This window comes from Rhinolophus ferrumequinum, chromosome 2 (genome assembly GCF_004115265.2).
Source record: "Rhinolophus ferrumequinum isolate MPI-CBG mRhiFer1 chromosome 2, mRhiFer1_v1.p, whole genome shotgun sequence".
In the NCBI taxonomy this organism is placed as follows: domain Eukaryota; kingdom Metazoa; phylum Chordata; class Mammalia; order Chiroptera; family Rhinolophidae; genus Rhinolophus; species Rhinolophus ferrumequinum.
The window spans coordinates 104189041-104208346 of record NC_046285.1 but is presented as its reverse complement, the minus strand read 5'-3'; the positions used below and the strand labels follow the sequence as shown (position 1 = coordinate 104208346).

The window sequence follows — 19306 nt, the reverse complement described above, 5'->3', positions numbered from 1 at the left end:
AGCCAAGGCTGCAAATCAACCAACGACAGGAGAAAAAGCAGCAGCCACTCTTTTCTTTGCAGAAGCGGGCAAACGGCATTGGGTTGCAAATGTATTTGTCCTTAATGTTACCCGTATACATGTGGATGACAGCATTACATTTAGATAAGGCTTCAAAAAGGATCCCACAGCAGTATGTATGACACAAAAGACGACATAACAAGACAATCAGCGTCATCTGAATACACGGACCAAACAATCAGTACAACAAAACACACCCATCCCAACGCAGACAGGAAAGTTCTGCTGAGGATTCGGAAGTGGCAACAGACAGGCTGATTCTGGCATACACAAGTAGAGACCAAAAGTAAAGACACTGACGCTCCTTGGGACAAGACAATTGCTATTAATCTTTATTTGTATGCTCGTTCTCCGGAAAGCTCTTTGTTTTCTAAGCTAGTTCTGAGACAAGTAGCATAAGGCACATACTAAGAAATACTTTAGTCATTGCACAAAGAGAAGTTCTATATTTTGAAATCATTTTTTCAGGGTATTAGTAAGATCTATTCATGCAAAGCAAAAAGAAAAAGAAAAAATTAAGCAAAGGCCAAAAATGTCAGGCCCATGAAGGTATACGTGTGTTGTCTTCACATTTAATTGAACGTTGCTATGACTGGGTAGATAGCTCCGTGTACATCTAACCATAGCAGCTAGTAAATTCCTCGGTGAGCCCCGGATGTACTGAGAGGTGGGCTAGCTTCAGGCCAAAGCATTTGGTTGAGTTCGGTTTGTACGGAGAAAGTTGCGATGTTGCTTCATGGCTTGGGTTTTCTAAAAAAAAAGGGAAAATATTAGGGAGAGGACTGTTAAAGAGAGACAGAGGATGTTTATCACATTCATTATTTATCATGCCATAAAGGGAAGTTATTGTCTTTTATTCCATACCCCACTACTCATTAGTTCCCAAGTGCAAGGAAAGGAAATTGAATTTTTCTCTTGGAAAACCAGACTAGGTTTATATCTTTCTCTGTATTAGCACGTATTGAACACCACAAGGAAGTCAACATCTGTAATTAGAGTTCTTCCACTGCATTTTCATGGAGAATGGAGAGGCGGGATTTACAGCCCAGGTCTGCAGGGGGCCATTTCAATGTTCCATGGCTAGCCTAAAGCACAGTATCGTAGCGGCCTTTCCGGAGGTAGAATTCAGTCTCATGCTGTGTGTTATTTCTCCTGAGCCATCAAATCAGCCTCGATTTCAAACACGGGAAATAAGCATTCTTTCATAGTTCCATTCTTTGCGATGTTCTCCCTAAAACCATCTTTTCAAATAAAACGCCTGGAATATCCATGAGCTATGAGACAGAATGTCTGACTGCCTTGTCAGGTTGCATCTTAAATGATAATGAATTTCCCCCAGAGTGGGATTTAGGGAGCTGTCTGACTAGCTCCTTCCAGGATTCTGACCTCACAACAGACTACTACGAACTGGATTCCAAACTAGAAGTCATCAGAAATACTGGCGTAATGTGCTGGCCCCAGCTGTGGTTGCCTTTTTTTTTTTTTTTAAGTCAGCCTATAAAGCCATCTGGCTACATGAAGGATTGTCTGTCAGCCACAGCACTTCACATGCAATTCTTTTTATAATTACCACATTAAAATTGCATAATTCTTAAAGAACTTTACAATCACAGTAAATGGAAATGGATTGAAACAGCACATATGAATCTTTTATTGTGGGTATTTGTTCTTTTTCTTTTTGTATAAGGATAAATATCAGCATATTTTCCTTTCCAACCATTCTTCAGATAGAAGTTCTAAAAGTGAACTTGCTGATTTTCTTTTTTTCAAAAATGGGTCCCAACCCATTCTTTAGAAATGGGATAAGGGACAGTAATAAGACTTACAACAGACTTCTCAATAGTAACAACAGAAGAAAGTGAAAAACAAAACAAAATAAAATGGATCACATCCCAAATGATAACATTAGGTCTTAAAGTAGAAATCTATGTGTCCAGACATGAAAGAAACTGCCTGGGAAAACATAAAATGATAGGCTAGATTCACTGTGTAATTTAAATAAATGAGTGATGAAACTTTCATGGTCCAATAATAAATTGTGACGGCTACTCTCACCAGCACTAAAATTTCCTAAAAATGTATTGAGCTCTAAGATTTTATATTAGCTTTTTATGTCTAAGCATAAGTATGTTAAGAGGAGAGGTTCATACTATTCAAATTGGCCTTTGGTACAAAAAACGCTGCCATTTCTTAGCTGATATTTACAAAGCTAAGAGATTTGGAGATTTCTTTTTCCTTCTCCAACTGAACCCTACATCCACTCTTCACTAGACAGACTCTGAGCTCTAACACAAAGCCTTACTGAAGACCTACTGTGTGCCTCAGTACTTTCTCCCTCATTCTCTCTTTCTTCCCCAGCACTCCTGATATCAACAGCCCCAAAATCTGTGGAGGAAAGTAAGGAGACTAAAAAATTTTTCTTAATTTTAATTTAAAATTTAAAAAAATAACCCTTATAGCACCAGAGCAAGCTATAAGCCTCACTGCCCTAGAGAATAAACTGCTGTGTCAAATTTGGTTGTAAGGTCAAATAATATTAATAGTACATTTACATATGTTTTTGCTATATGCCTTGCAAAGCAGATATTTTTGCAGCACTCAATGAGTTTTAGATGTTTTTACACATACCATCTTATCTATATGGCCCACAACATTTGAGCATTTCCCCCATGTCCTCAATACCCACTGTCACTAGATACTACCAGGACCTTATTAATATATTTATGTGGCACTCACCAAACTGCTAAGAATAACATAATTATTTTTCATCATCAGTAGATGTTTAAAACTACACAGCAGCAAGTATACTTGGTGAAACACCATAACCACAGTGTTTCTACAAGAGTGTTCTGGTTAATATTTAATAAACAAAAATGTAGTATCAAGTTCTTATCACTAAATCTCTAGCAGCCATAGTTGTCTTTCATGAACCACAGCTGGCTTTATGGTGTTTTAAGGTTATAATGTGCTGCCATCATTATGGACATCAATGGTCACTCTCCTACAAATATGTAAGTCTAATGGTCACCAGAGGAGTGTATGTAATAGAATACTGACGACAGAACCCTGACTGTGCTTTCACGTAAATAACAGTCACAAAGAGGACAAGGAGAGAATACATACAAAACAAACTCTTCCTCAAAGTTACCCTTTTCCTAGAATTCATATCAACCATAGACTCCCAGGCTCTAGTGCCTAGGCAATGGGTCCAGGAGAGTTTACCAGCCTTGTGGCCCCTGAAAGGGGCAGCCCCGGGCCTTGGGAGGAGTAACAGAGACACTGGAACTGGAATCCACTTCTCCGAGCACCAAGGGAAATGCAGTATTGAGAAAAGACAGTGATAAACAAGTGTTCAACCCCAGAACTGTGTGGCTACCTGACAAAGTTGAAGAAATAAAGCATGAAAAGGCCTAAGAATCTTCTTCTGGTGCCTCCTCTTCTCCTTTTTCAGCTTCTTCTTCCTCTGCTTCTCCCTCTGCTCCCTCCTTGGTTACGTCTTCCGTCTGATTTTAACAAAAATTAAATTATTGAGAAGTGTCAGAGTCAAGAGATACAGTGAAGAAAAGAGTGTAACATCTTGGACTAGAATTGAGGGCCCCCCTCACTCTCCACCCAACCCACACATACACACCACACACACCACACACAACACACACACGTGAGGTGGGACAATTAAGTTTGCGAACTCATCCTAGAACAAGTGCTACACACCTCATTGCTGAATATCACTACAGGCACGGTCGAAGTACTCCCCTTGGGAAGCTATGCACCGACACCAGTGCCTAGTCCACCCTTCAAAGCAATTTTGGAACTCTTTTTCTGGCATGGCCATCAGAGCTGTCGTCCTATTACCCTTGATGTCCTAAATGTCATCAAAATGTCTTCCTTTTGATATTTCCTTTATCTTCGGGTAAAGAAAGAAGTCATTGGGGGCCAGATCAGGTGAGCAGGGAGGGTGTTCCAATATAGTGATTTGTTTACTGGCTAAAAACTCCCTCACAGACAGTGGCATGTGAGCTGGTGCATTGTCGTGATGCAAGAGCCATGAATTGTTGGCGAAAAAGTTCAGGTCATTTTCATCTAACTTGTCCATGCAGCCTTTTCAGCACTTCCAAATGGTAAACTTGGTTAACTGTTTGTCCAGTTGGTACACATTCATAATGAATAAACCCTCTGATATCAAAAAATGGTTGGCAACATTGTTACAACGAGTTTGCAAACTTAATTGTCTGAACTCGTACACAACACACACACCACGCACAACACATATACAACGCACACAACACACAATACACACCACAGACATGCAACACACACACACACACACACATACACACACACACACAAAGACATCATCCTTCTAAACGCAGACCCTGCAATTTAAAATGACGCTGCAGTGTTGTACATTAATTCTAACAAGTTTCATGATTTCTCTTAAGCATATAGTCTTCCCTCAGGAAAATGGCAAAGGAAAGGGTTCATTTGTGAAAACTTACAGTAACAGCTCCCTCAGTTTTGACACCTTCTCTTCCTCCCTACTGATTTCCCATTACTCATTTCAATCACCAAAAGGTAAGTAAGCGTTCAGGTTTTTTTTAACCAAACGCAAGTTCCTAATATAAAATAAACATTATTGTCTTCAGAATTAGATGGACTTTTTATTCTGAGCATGCAAACAGTAGGAGCTCTTGGACTTGACCTCCACTAGGTGACACACCCATGGTTCTCAGACAAGATGGGGAGTCAGAATCACCGAAAGGCTTGTTGTAACACAGTCTGTGGGCTCCACCTCGGAGTTCTCGATGCAGTGTGTCTGGGGCAAGGCCTGAAAATGTGCTTTCCTCAGTGAGGTTGTGCTTCTCCTGGAACCCCACTTTGAGAACATCTGCTGCAGTCTCGATGTGCTCTCTTAGATCACTGGTTATCTCACTGACAACCAGAGCGTGCTGAGTACTCACAACCACCCGCCGAAGTCTGCATTTACCAGGATGGGTTATATTTGTTCCCACACTTGGTATGTAAGCTAGAGTTCCATTGTCATTACATAATTTAACTAAAAATCATGGAAATCCATGAAATACATGAAAAGAATGGGTTTTCATATGTAAACTTAATGAATGCTTTGGAAGGTCCCAATACATGTTATCAAATGATGTGTCAAAATACGGGGGGTAGCAGGGAGGACTCAAAATCCAGAGAGATTTGGTGACATGTATTGGGCTAGATTGATTAGCAAGTGTCTGTAAATTTCTGTTCTATTTTCAAGAAACCAAAACTGGAATTTCTAGGCGGACAAATGAGTATGTTCATGTTAGAAAGACAACAGGTAATTCTAATCATTGGACTCTTATTTAAAGAAAGAAATTCCTCCCAAATCAATAATGCTCTCCCTGGATAAGTCCCCACCAGAAATTCTGGAACCATGTGGTTTCCTAATGTCACATAGTTTCCAGACACTTAATGACAAGCTGCAAGTTTAAAATTCACAGTGTCTAAGATCCACACCTGGGGATCAAAATTATGGTCTACCTTGATATCTGGTAAAATGGGGAAGACCTGACATGGCCTATCCACTGGTTCCCCTCCCTCTCTGCTCCTGCAGAGGTCTCCTAGCCAAGCAACCGTCTTTATCAAGGAATCAGGCATGGTGCCTGCTTATCCCCCGGAAATATTTAAACAGCCAATCGCGTCTTCTGTGGGAACCAGGGGACACTGAATCCTCTCTCTCGATACGACAAAGCCCGCCTCCCATACCCTGATTATTCACACTGTTCCCTAGTGCTACCCCCAGATGGCCCTTCACTGAGTGGAGCCCCAACTCCCACCCGCCGGGCTGTGAGTATATGTGACTCATAAACCACTGTCCACCTCATCTGGCCAGTGTCAGGTGTGAGGTTTTGGCGTTCCCCTAACCACAGGGAGGGACTCCCTCCCTCACCAAAGAGGTGAATAGAAAGCGATCTAAACAACAGCATTGAGCACCGTGCAAGCTGCACAAACTGTGCACCATTCGGTGGGGTGGAAAGGAAGAATGGAGAGCAGATCTCCACCTGATGACCTGGCCCAGCCGGGCCTGATGTGCCTGAACACACCCTTACCACAGGAGGCTCAGGAAAAGGGCCAGAGCCAAGCCCTGGTTCTCTGTCCACCTCCCTTTCAGAAATTTATCTCCAACTTATTTGATTTCCCTTCTCAGCAGGTTAAAGGAGGATTTTCTGGGAGTGTGGGTTGTGTCAGCTTCTTTATATCCTGAAGAACAAGGAGAACATGGCCAAAGCTGCAATTCTCTCACCTAAAATACGTTTTTATTAAGCACACTATTAAGTATGCTACTTACCTCTTCCGTTGTGGTTTCTCCCTCTTCTTCCTTATGTCCATAAACAGAAATTAAAGAAAAAAATATAAATTTGCATAAGTTTAAAGTTGAATCTAAACTTTTAGCAAACTATAATAAAACACATGTTCATCAAAGTGAAATACATTAATTTATCAATAAAATATATAAAAAGAAAGATATGATAATTGAGCAATGCCTACTTATTTCACACATTATATTTCAAGCCCCTGGAGTATTATAAGATTAAGACATTTTTCCATCACTCATATATGTGAGAAAATATTAATTAGTAATACTGCTTATTTAATTATATGTTTAATTCTATCTCTTTGTCCAGCATATGTTGTAGATCTATAAAGCTAGCTAGTAAAATTCAGACCATATACAAGTATGAAACCAATTAGAAATGTTGAACAAAACTATGTCCTTTCTGCCTTTATGTCCTTGTAAGTATGCCTTCACTTCAGCTTTGAACCAATTAATAAAAGTAGATGAAAAACTTTTCCTTCATCAGAACAAAATGACAACATGCATTATTTCTCACTAAAGAGAGAAACTTGCAAAGCAAGAGAGGGTGAGGACATCACAGGCTCAAAAAGATTTCCACTCTGCCAGCCCACTGGAATTTCCATTTCCTTCTGGTCAAAGTAACAGAACCAAGACATATCTATTAAAAATGCAAGGAAATAAGAACCTTCCCGTCCCTTCCCAAAATGGCCCTATGACAAACCTCTCTGGGGCCAGAGTACTACAGTTGCTTTAAGTGAGTGAACACGTGTGCTTCCACGTGTAGGGATCCCTACAGATCCCTAATGCCTTACGATTCGGGCAGTGAGCTCCTGGGGGAGGCGAAAGCAATCCTGCAGTCGTGTGTATCCTCTCACCCACCCCCTTCGTTGGACAGATGAGGACACCAGGCCACAGATTTAAGTAATTGGCCAAAGGTCACAGAGCAAGTAAGCAACAGTCGGGACTCACTTCAAGGCGTCTAAGCTACATGCTGTAGGCAACGGACCAGCAACGGAAGGCATGTCATCGAGGCCCCACCACATGGCCATGCTCCCTAGTCCAGTCTTATGTTCTTGGCCCGTTCCAGGACGATATTCTCAGATTTCTGAGACTGGCATGGAAAATACAGAACATGGAAGCCTAATCCAGCTGGCCAAGGCTGAGTCAGCCCAAGAGGTTCTCCCAGCACTGGGAACCTCCAAACGAATCCTGACGTTAAACACCACGAGCGACACACCAAGTTTTAGTGCTAAAATAACGTCCAGAGAGAGTCCTGCACTTGTTGCAAAATTCATGCTGGTTCCTCAGCGATGTGTTGACTATGCCTCTTTAATGCGGCTTAATTCTGCCCAGGCCTTGCCCCTCCTCTGCCACGACTGCTATCTTCCCTCCCCAGGGTTATACCACCTCTAGTCTTCCTTATCGCCACCCTGTTCTCCACATTGTAGCCAGAGATACTGTTCTGAAAGACAACAAGCGTGACCTGCTGCCCTTGTGTTGAAAGACTTCCATCTTCTCAAGATGAGTCCATCCTTAGAATGGCTGAAAGGTCCTCACCACTCAGCCCCCAGCTCGGCCCTCTCGCCTCGGCCCTCACCCCTCTTTATTTCAGCCACACGGACTGCATGCAATTTTCTCACATTGGCTACACCTTCCAGGACACTGCTTAAAATATTTTCAAAGGAGATGTTCCTGACCCATAAGCCTGACTTACGGCCCCTATATCTGCTCCCATAGTCGTCATTTACTTATCTGTCTCCCTGACTAGTCTGTGTACTGCTTGGGGCAAGACTGTGTCTGATTCATTTTGGGATCTCCAGGACCCAGCCACTGTCTGGAATCACGAGGCAAGCTCAATAAACGTGTTAAGTGACTGGGTAAATGAATGTGTAAAGTTGGTTATTAACTCTTTAGAACTCAAAGAACATCAATTTTCTTCTTAACCACATCAGATCAAATTAAAATTCACAATATGTAACAGAGAATTATCAACTATGTAAGTTTTACATTTTTCTAAATCCGGTTATTTGTGTGAACTATATTCAGCTGAAACAGGCGAACTAAGAAGATACATAAATTAAGTGAGTTCTCCTTAGAGCTGGCCTGGAGGGCAGCAGGGGGTCTTAGGGTTCTTTATCGATATCTAAATTGACCTTAATTTCTTGAAAGATATGTTAAACAGAGAAAGTAAATGCTCAGAGAATTTACAGACACTTAGCCTCAAAAGGTCAAGAAAGCTTCGAAGAGCCTTAGATATTATTATCTCTAGCGCTAACAAAACATGAGCTCTGTGGTGTGTGGCCTTTGTCATCCACGGGCTCCAGCCCCGGTCCCTGGAATTCTGCCGGGCAGGTGGCAGCACTCGATCTGTCGCTAAAACGTTGAATAAATGCATTTATGTGTGCCATTCCCGCCCCAAATCCCTCTTGGAAGGAGCTGAGAGACATTAATTAAATAAAAACTTAAATGTCCATCCTCAGCTCACAGAATTACAAGATATCAGAATTTGTCAGGTCCTTCTCTACATACGATGCTTGAATTGACTTTTATGGTTGGCAGATAATTTTATCAACAAAAAGGGGTGTTTTTTTTAAGATAAATATAATCACATGGAAAATTAAGCCAAGCTCTTGCAGAATCTTAAGACAGGGCACGACCATTCCCTTGACAAGGCTACAGCTTAAAATTATTTTATCTTTAAAAAAAAACTATTTCGTATGATTCTTCAAAGAAAGCTCGCTGGGGACTCCTCTGAACTGGGAAGTCGCCAAGCCCTCACCAGCAGCTACTCTGCTGGGAACCTGGCCAGGGAGGCAGGCTGCTGATGTGGCACATGGCCAGGGGTAAGGACAGGTGTCGGCTGTGCTGAGTGCCAGGCAGTGGCCGCTTAGAACAGGTGGCTGAAGTGGGAGAAAGCCGAGGGCCAGCCAGGAGTGACCTGGCGGGGGAGGGGGTCAGCTGGCCCCAGAGCTCTGGAGAGCAGGGGCAAGGGCCATCCCCTTGGTCTGCAGCCACCACAGGGCCAGCCTTAGGCTCAGGCCCCTCTCGGGGACCTGAACCCACATCTGCCTCTTGAGAAAGCAACTTCCTTCCACACCAGTTCCAGAGGAAACCGAGTGGGGTGATTGCCAGGCCATTATTACATAGGTGGTCAAGCCAGTGTGGTAAACGATTCTGAAGAGGATATGAGTTGGCAGAGAACACAACCAAAAGTCATTTTACTTCAAAGAAAACCAAACACAAACATGAAAAAGCGGCAACATTTTTAGGGTTTCATAAAGTTCTCACGATGTCCCCAGACTACAGTTCCTTCTTAGAGTGAGCCCAGAAGCTGAGGGGACCTTCTGCTTTCACCTTTTACTCCTCAGATACCCTTCATCAGCCTCCCTGCACCCCCGGGTCTCTTTAGCCCTTCACCCACCCCGGGTGGTCAGGGAGTGAACAGACCATGGAGTCCTCTCTATTGGGATCCGAAGCTACAGGTTAGCTCTTCTGAGGCCCGAGTTAATGGTCTGCTCAGTGTTCCCCACCCTGCCTCCCAAACGCTGCCCAAACCTGTCAGCAAGTAGGTGGTATACATCCTGGCATCCTGCATTTAAGAACCCCGGAGCCTGGGGAGGTGGTCAGGGGAGGTCCAGCTCATTAGAGGAGATAATGCTCTCTGACTCCATTTCTGACTTTTTTAATCAATATCATATTCTTCAATAAATATCCCTCCCCATGAAAATGGCATCATTTGAGTGTGCACAAATGGGTACTGAGCAAACATGTGCAACAGTTGAGACCAGATGAACAAGCCTCACTTAGCTGGTTTATCACTTGGCTTAGCACTGCCAGCAGCTGAGGGAGTGGTTACCATTGCACCCTTGGAAATGGTCCCTAACACACAAACGGATGATTTCGAACACATAAATGGTTTTCAACACACAAATAAAAGGTTCAAAAGAATGGTGAACACTGAATCAGGTCTGTAATCTACGTAACAGAGATGCCCCAATGTCATGTCCCTGGTGATACTACAGTGCAGCCATCTATGACGTCACCAGTGGGGGAAGCCAGACGAAGGGCCTAGAGGACTGTGTACTATGTCAAAGTGAGTCTATAATTCTTTTAGGATAATAGATTAAATACATCGGTATTCCTTGTCATACACAGTGTGGCTGAGTATCAGGTTATGAGTTCTTGTTTTGTTCTCCCTACTACACAAAATTGTGGGGGGGGATTAGACTTATTGTCCCTCCCACACTCCAAGAAGATAGCCACAGCTGTGTTCTGGTTCTCTGCCCCTAAAGAAGAAACTATAGGCCTTGCTTTTCAAAACCCTAGGCTAACAGAGGCGATGAAGCTAGATGGTCCCTGAAAAAAAGGGCTCGGAGCTTCGGGCTTAGAGTTTGGGACATGGAAGTAACCAGAGTGAAGAGAGGAGGTGGGTTTTCCAGGAGTGCTGCTACCCAGGTCCTGCCTGCACACAGAAGCTGAGCCAGGGATTACTGGGGCATTCAGGGGGCACCTGGGCACTCTGCACAGGACAGCAGCCATCTACGGTCAGAGAGCTGGTGGCTGTGACAGGTATGCCCGAGCCCAGCCAGGACAGCGGGCCTGACCCACGCCAAGGGACCATGGCTCAACAGCTGCAAGGAAGCAGGAATGACACGCCACAACGTGACCACCGTGGACAAAGAACCAGAGCCCTCTCTCCCTTCCAGGCACCCGTGAAGACTCCAGAAGGGCCCTAAGTCCCTCGGGAGGAGAGGGTCTCTGAAACACTTCGCCCAGACTGAATTTCGCAGCAGCTATGAGGGGTAGGCATGAAGCAGATAGCATGACGTCTGGACAAATAAAGGAAGCTGACATTCCTTGCACCCAAGTCTTAGGTACCAAATCCAGGCCCATCAAACTACGTTCTTTGTGTCCCTCATGGAGTGGTGGGTAAAGAAGGAAGCGCAGGGAGCACCGCTGTTTAGACAGTGGGCTAGGGGGAGCGAAACGTAAGAATCCATGAAATCTCCTCCAAACGGTTTTCAACAGAGTCAGAGTTTTTATCTAAAAGACTTGGATTTATCTGGGTTGGAATATCGAGAAGAACCCAGCCGGATGTTTCTGGTACCTTGAAAATCAATGTTAAAAAGGTAAAATACAGTCAAGTCTAATTGGCCTGTTCATTACACATAAGCCTCGCTGAGCCTCGGTGCAGCGTGGGGAGAGCTGTGATGACACAGCTGAGACGGCCTTCCTACCTTAACCTCTGCAAACAAACCCCAGAACCAGGAGGCTCTTTAAGCACGAAATGCAACTTCTAAATATCATATAGCTTTTGTCTCCTTTTTAAATTTCAGTGAATTTCCCTGTATGTTTAATCCCAAAGCTAAGCATGTTTTCATGTCATTTTTATGCTGCTGATTGACAAATCATGGGGTTTTTCTTGAACTGAATTAATGTCAGTCAAACAGCATGTATCAGTCATAAAATGAGGAAAAGTCAAAATCTGTCTTTACGTAGAATAAACATTGTTAAAGAGTTGAAAAGTCAGTGTGATAACATAATAGTAATATTTTCATCTAAAATAAAAACGCCTGTTACTTTGTCAGTTTTTTCATCACAGCCCATGCTAAATTACAAACATGATTCTTTAAGTGTCTATCAGAATTCACATATAATTTACTTTGGAAAGGACTCACAATTTAAAAAAAAAGTCACAAAGAGAGCCCCCAGGCTGCATGGCTTATCATGTCATTGAACTAACCTGGCCCAGTGGCTGAGAGGCTGAAGCAGACCTCACCCTGGCTGTCAGAGGTGGGGTCAGATTGCAAAAAACAAACAAACAAACAAAAAAAAACGCTACCTTCCTCTCGGTCTCTCGAGAAAAAGGGATGGCGTATAATGTTTTGTCACCCTGTCTTAAAAGAAGCAAACTAAATCTTCACGTATAAATCAATAATACAATGAGAGCATCAGGCAATTCATGCCAAGTTCAAATTATAAAAACATAGACTTTTAAATTACAAGGTAATGAAACTGTCACTGTATTTCATTTAAAATTTATTATTTCTGAATTATTACAGGCTGCCATGAAACCCCATTTAATTTCTAGGTCAAGATAAAAGATTTCATCTGCCTTCAAAACCAAACTTGAAAAAGTCTTAAATTATGAACATTTTGAAATAGCATTCTTCAAATATGAGGAATTTACTGCCCCAGCCCCTCCCAAATTCAAATTCCTTCAGGTAAAGACAAATTGATGTCCACTCCCAAGCTCCATTTCTCACACGTGGTTGTCAGCCTTGGTGCCCTTCCTAGTCACGTTCCACGTGCTGGGAACGAGGGTCCAAACTATCTTCAAAGCTGTCCACACTTCTCTTGGAATCAATACACAGGTAAAAATGCAAACCGTCAGCGTGGGTTCAGTCAAGTCTTTGCCACTAGACCAATGCAGCCCACTGCAATTCTCCCCAGGGGAGGCTCAGCCCAACGTGGCACCCCCAGCCCATCAGGCTCCCTCCGCCCCTGGGTCTCCCCGCTTACCTGGCTTCCCAGCCACATTCTTAGAATTCCTGGAATAAGTGACCCATCTGGTCCCGCATTATCTTAGCTTGGTGCTTCTAGAACCAGTCTTCTTGCCCTCCTCACATGTTCCCCACCCTTTGTCCTGTGGCTCCTGAATTGGAACCCCTTTTAGAATTCCATCACAGGCCTCAGATGAGCTGAGTGGATTTTAACTGATCAGTTTCCTTTCCCGGCCTCCTTTCAGCTTTTCACAAATACACGTGGCAAATGTATGCTGGCAATCAGTCAATACTCACAACCAAGGAAGAAGCTCCCTTGTTTTATAAAGAACATGAATGCAACCTAACCCTCGCAACACAACAACAAATTATTAAAGTCTCGTCTGGCCTGTGCCCTCCCGGCCTTGGTTCCGGGTCCTTCCTCTACACACCTCGACCACAGCAGTTAACACATTAGATGAAAATTACCTGCTTCCTCCTGTCTAACCTCGCAGCTCCTTATTTTCGCGCTCACTCTGCGTGCCAGGAGTCTTCTTCGCACCTGGTAGGAGCTCCCTAAATATTAGGTGAACAGAACTGAATCCAATGAAACTACAGTGAATAAAAGCACTCACATTCTTCTCTTGGGAGTCGGCGAGGTTGCCTGCATCTTCCTTGTCCTCTTTTTGTGCCTCATTTTCTCCACTTCCTTCAGCCTTCTCTGTTCCCTGGTCGTAAAGGAAACCCACAGTATCACTAACCTGAGATAAGCTTCCAAGGAAACACCAGACCTCATGTACTGTGGTTTCCTTATTGGATAGACAACATATAAACAAAGCAAACACAGACCTCCCATTTGTTAGGTCAGTTAGCTACTCGAGTATAGGAGTACCACCCCTCGAAGTTGCTGACTGGAGCTGTTTGGTGTCAATCCACAGATCTGACTCATGTGCATGAAAGAGGAGTTTCAATTCACTCATTTAAAGCTCATGAAGAGATAGCCTAAGGATTTGATATTTAGGCAGTGTTGTTTTCTGTTGCTCATGTGGAGGGAGGCTTTATAATTTTAGAGATTTAAAAAATGATTGATAGATAGATAGACAGGTAGATAATGGATGACTAGATATGTTGATAGACAGATGATAAGATAGACATACAGACACAGATATACAGAGATCAGTACCAAGTTGACATTCTGAGGAAACTGGTGTGCAGAAAGATGATTTGAGATAGCAACTCTTACCTCTGTGGTGCTCTGTGCCTCTCCCACTACATCGCCATTGGGAAGGGAAGATTCTTCCTCAGGCGGCTTTGTCACCTGCATCATATAAATTGAAAATGTTTGAGGATTTCCTTGAAGATAGTAGCTTGCATTTTAACATCGTTTAACTATTCAGATTATGTTTGTGTTCATCCCTCGTTTTATCTTCACAACAACACTATAACCTCAGTAAACAGGACAGGGACTTCCACTCACACCTTAGAGGCAAGAAAATAAAGGCAGAATGTGTCACATTGCAAGTTAGGGGCAGGGCTAGGTCTATACCTCCTACTTTATGCTCTTTGATTTTTCCAGCAGTTCTCGGTCTTCAAATATTACATTATTTTTCTTATCACAAGAAAAAATAATTTGTAACTATGTGAGGTAATGTGTGATCATTTCAATATATATGTATATCAAGTAATGTTGTAGACTTTAATATGTTATATGTCAATTATATCTCAATAAAACTGGGAAAAATTAAAAAAAATTTATTGCAAAGACAATTCAAGCTCATGGGATCAAATTAAGCCATATACACACCCTCCAGTGCCACCCTCTTGTGATAATCAATATTAACAATTTGATATGTACCTAACTCTATCCTAATACATACATAGAGGCTATTATTTTTCTGGTTGATTATTATTAATATTTTTGTTGTATTTTTGTGTTTTTTAAAACAGAAAGGAAACACACTATGCATAACTAATTTTTAGCTTCCTATATCATGGACACTTGTCCAGGTTAATTCATGTGGTTCTAACTCATTCTTTTTAACATCTGCTTAATATTAAATATATAATAATTTATTCAAATATTCTCCAATTGATGGCTGTTCAGAACATTTACATGTTTGTGCCTCTACAAACAAAACTGTACTAAACTCAATGAAATGGTGGAATTTTTAAATTAAATTTCCTTCAAAAAAATACAATTGTATCAATTTATATTCCCATAGTAATATGTACATGTCCTCTTTTCCTTTATCTATGACCAGTGAAGAGGGTTGCTCTTTTTAATCTTTGCTGACCTACTGGGGAGGAAATGCAGTGTCATTTTTGTTTTCATTTACATTTTCCTAATTAGTAGTAAGTAAGGCCATGTTTTTTGTGAGTGTTAGCCACTTATATTTCCTGTTCAGATAATTGCCTTCATATGTTTTGCCCATTTTTACTTGAGTTGTTTGTCTTTTATTACCAATTTTAGAGGTTCACTATATAATAGAAATATTAGCCCTTTGTCAGGTTACAAACTTTTTTTCCAGTCTACAAATTTTGTTGTATATATGTTTTTTTAGTTCTTAGCCTTTTATATACACAAACTTATCTAACATCTATTCTCTGAAATGTAGTGCTATTATTTTTCATTACTTATTAACATCTAGAGCTGTAATCCATCTGGAATTTAATTTAGCCTGTAATATAAAGTAGGACTCTGTTTTCTTCCAGATAGATGGCAAATTATGTCTGAACTATTTATAAATCATTTTCCCATTGAACTAAGTTGTTGTTTTTGTCATTTATTAAGATATATATACATATACACATTAGCATAAAATTACATCATATACAAATAAACATAATTTTTAAATTTCATATATATCATATATACATGAAACGTATTTTATTTCCTTATATTATTATAATAACTACAGCTTCTAAAACAATGTTTAATAACATGGTGATGACAGACATACCTATTTTGCTTCTAATTTTAATGGAAATGCTTCAATATTTCATGGTCCGTTATGATGCTTACAGTTGCCTTTTGATAATTTGTTTTTATCACATTTAATCAGTTTCCTTCTATTTATATTTTAACTTATTTTTTTTAACTAGAAATATCTAATGAATTGTATCAAATATCTTCTTGATATTTGTGGATATTGTCATATGGTTATTCTCCATTAATCAGTTCAGATAATGAATTATGTTGATAGAATAAATTATGCTTTGATTATGGTATATTATCTTTAATTCACTGTTGGATATAATTTGCTAATATTTTATTTGGACTTTTACCCTCTATTCATAACAGAAATTGATCTAGCTATAACTGAAAATATCCTAAGTAATATATCAACTGATCAAGGGTTTAATCTATTTCACTTGTCTGTTCAAAGTATATATAGTCAAATTATATATAAGTTATATATATATATACATATATGTATACACATACATGCACACAGACACACACTTTCTCTCTTGTGTTTAACTCATTTTGTCTTTTCTTTTATTGGTTTAAACTACCTACTTTTTTATTTTGTCTTCCTTTTCCTAATGTTTTAAGTCAAATACATATTTTACTAATTTTTTCCGTTTCTTTTTTAATTGTAAGAGTTAAAAGTTAGCAATTTTCTTCTGTATAACAGAGATTTAGCTGTATATTTGGGGTATGAAATAATCTTTTATTATTTGATTACTTGTAATATCAGTTTTATTTTCCCTTGGATATAGAGTTATTTGAAATGGTATATATTTGTTTTTCAAGTTTTTATGATAGTTCCCTTTCAGATTGTAATTCTATATATGGGATAAGCATGTGGTCTGTAAAATCACTCCTTTAGAAATTTATGAAGGTCTTCTTTGTGACCAAGTATGTGATAGCTTTGGAAATCATTTAATAAGTATAAGAGAAGAACATATTCTATTAATATCTATCCAATATATTCTTATTCGTGTGTGTGCATGTGTGTGTGTGTGTGTGTATGTAAAATTAAGTTTCTTGATTACATTTGTGTATGTGCTTAAAATAGTGCCTGATACCATTTTCTATTACATAATACTCCTTTTATCTAGTTAATGCTTTTGGTCTTGAATTCCTCTTTACCTGATACTCCAGCTCTCTTTTTGTTTGCATATGCCTGTTATATTCTCATCCACTTATTTCAATTTCTCTTTAAATGATTGTTTTATTGTGCTCTTACAAATAACTTACGGCACAATCCTTGTTAAAACCCAATCTCACTGAAAACTCCAATTCCAGTATAGCTCCAGTTGAACCCAACCCTCCAAAAGAAAATGACTCTAAATTCTTTATAAAACTTTTTTAAATAAAAATTTTTTTAAAAAACCTAAGAAAAGGAAAAACAAGAAGAGAATGAACCAAAGCAATAAGATTCAAGAGGGAGTTGACACTTAAAAGCTGAGAATGCTCCACACACCCATGTACATTCATAGTATACCCAAGTTCATATTATTCACAATAGCCTAGAGGTGGAAACAATCCAATGGCTGTCAATGGATGAATGGATAAAAGAAGCGTGGTATATCCAAACAATCATCTAATTATCTAATTTGAGGACCAGAAAGAAACGAGACTTTTAAAAACTGAAGAAAGCTTCAGGGAAATATGGAATAATACCAAAAGGTTTATCATATATGTAATTAGAGGGCCCAAAATAGAGATGATAAGAAAATGTGGCAGAAATAACATTTGAAAATTTCCTAAACTTGTTGAAAAACATGTATTTACAGATTCCAGCATCTCAACAAACCCCAATAAGGATAAATACAAAGAAAACCATGCCTAGGCCCATCATAATGAAGTGGCTGAAAACCAAAGCTAAAGAGAAAATCTTCAAAGCAGCCAGAGAAAAATGACCTATTACATACAGGGAACAAGGATTCAAATAATCTTCATGTCTCATCAGAAACTATGGAGATCAGAAGACAGAAGGAAAAAACATATTTAAAGTGCTGAAAGAAAAAAATTAAATTAAATGTCTTGGGTAAATATAAAAGGTTATTTTTCCTCCTACTTTCTTTAAAATCCATAGGTCTGTTTATTATATATTTGAGTTGAAGATATATATGAATGTGATATATATGATATATACAGCATAAAGAATGGAGGACAGTAAATGGACATATATGATTGCAACATTTCTACACATTATAAAGTGTTATAATAGAAAGTACCCAGACTACGAAATATTAGGAATACATACTATAATCACTACAGCAAAGAGATACAGCTAAAAAGCCAATAGATAAATTAAAAGGGAATTCCAAAATGCATCCAAGTAACCCAAAAGATAGCCAAAGAGCATAGAACAGAGGAATAAATGGAGAGGGGACAAATAGAAAAGAAATAACAAAATGGTAGCTCTAAACACAAGCGAGTCCACAACTACTTAAATGTTAATGGACTAAACTGTCCAAACGACGGAGACTGTCAGAATGAATAAAAATGCACAAGACCCAATTCTATGTTGTCTACAACAGGCACACTATAAAAATAAAAAAACAGATAGGTTGAAAGTAAATGAAAGAAAAAAGACATGCCATGCAAACAGTAAGCATAAGTAGTCTGGTGCAGCTTTGTTAATATCATAACATACAGATATGAAGGGTATTACCAGAAATAAAAAAGAGACACTTGATAATGATAAAACGGTCAATCTATTAGGAAGCCATACACTCACAAATATGAATGTGCCTAATAACAGAGCTTAAAAAATATATGAACCATAAATTGTCAGGATTAAAGGGAGGAACAGATAGTTCAGATAGTTGATCATATCTTCACACCTCTCATCAAGAATCTAAAGTGTGTTCACCACCGAGTCAGTTCTCTTTCCATCACCATATATTTGATCCCCTTTACACTCATCTATCACCCCCCACCCCCCTTTCCCTCTGGTAACCACTAAACTATTGTCTGTGTCTATGTGTTTTGTTTCTTCATTTCTTTTTCTTGTTCTTTAGTTGTTTTCAGTTTTATATACCACATACCAGTGAAATCATATGGTTCTCTATTTTTTCTGTCTGGCTTATTTTGTTTAGCATAGTAATCTCAAGATCCATCCATGTTGTCGCAAATGGCACTATTTCATCTTTTCTTATGGCAGTTACAAAATAATCATGAGGATGTAAAGCACAGCTTAGGCAATATAGTCAATAATATTGTAATAACTGTGCATGGTGTCGGGTGGGTACTAGACTTATCACTTCATGGGTTATATGGATGTCTAGCCACTTTGCTGTACTCCTGAAACTAAAGTAGTATTGAATATCAACTGTAATTGAAAAATAAAGCATCTTGGAATAGATGGCAAAAATAAAAAATAAAAAAAAGAATCCAAAGTGACTTTGTCTTTTTTCTCTTTTTTCCTTTTTCCTTTTTCCTTTCATTTTGGCTAGGAAATTT

General features: G+C 39.7%; 1 protein-coding gene across 1 annotated transcript in view; it reads right to left on the bottom strand.

The window, feature by feature from the left end:
- Positions 1–454: 454 nt before the first annotated feature.
- Positions 455–19306, bottom strand: part of SH3BGR (SH3 domain binding glutamate rich protein) — a 47672-nt gene continuing 28820 nt past the window's right edge. The window contains 5 exon segments of the mRNA XM_033128308.1: positions 455–810; positions 3437–3563; positions 6398–6427; positions 13524–13616; positions 14132–14206. Coding sequence (XP_032984199.1) covers positions 3471–3563; positions 6398–6427; positions 13524–13616; positions 14132–14206 — 291 coding nt within the window. The 3' untranslated portion in view covers positions 455–810; positions 3437–3470.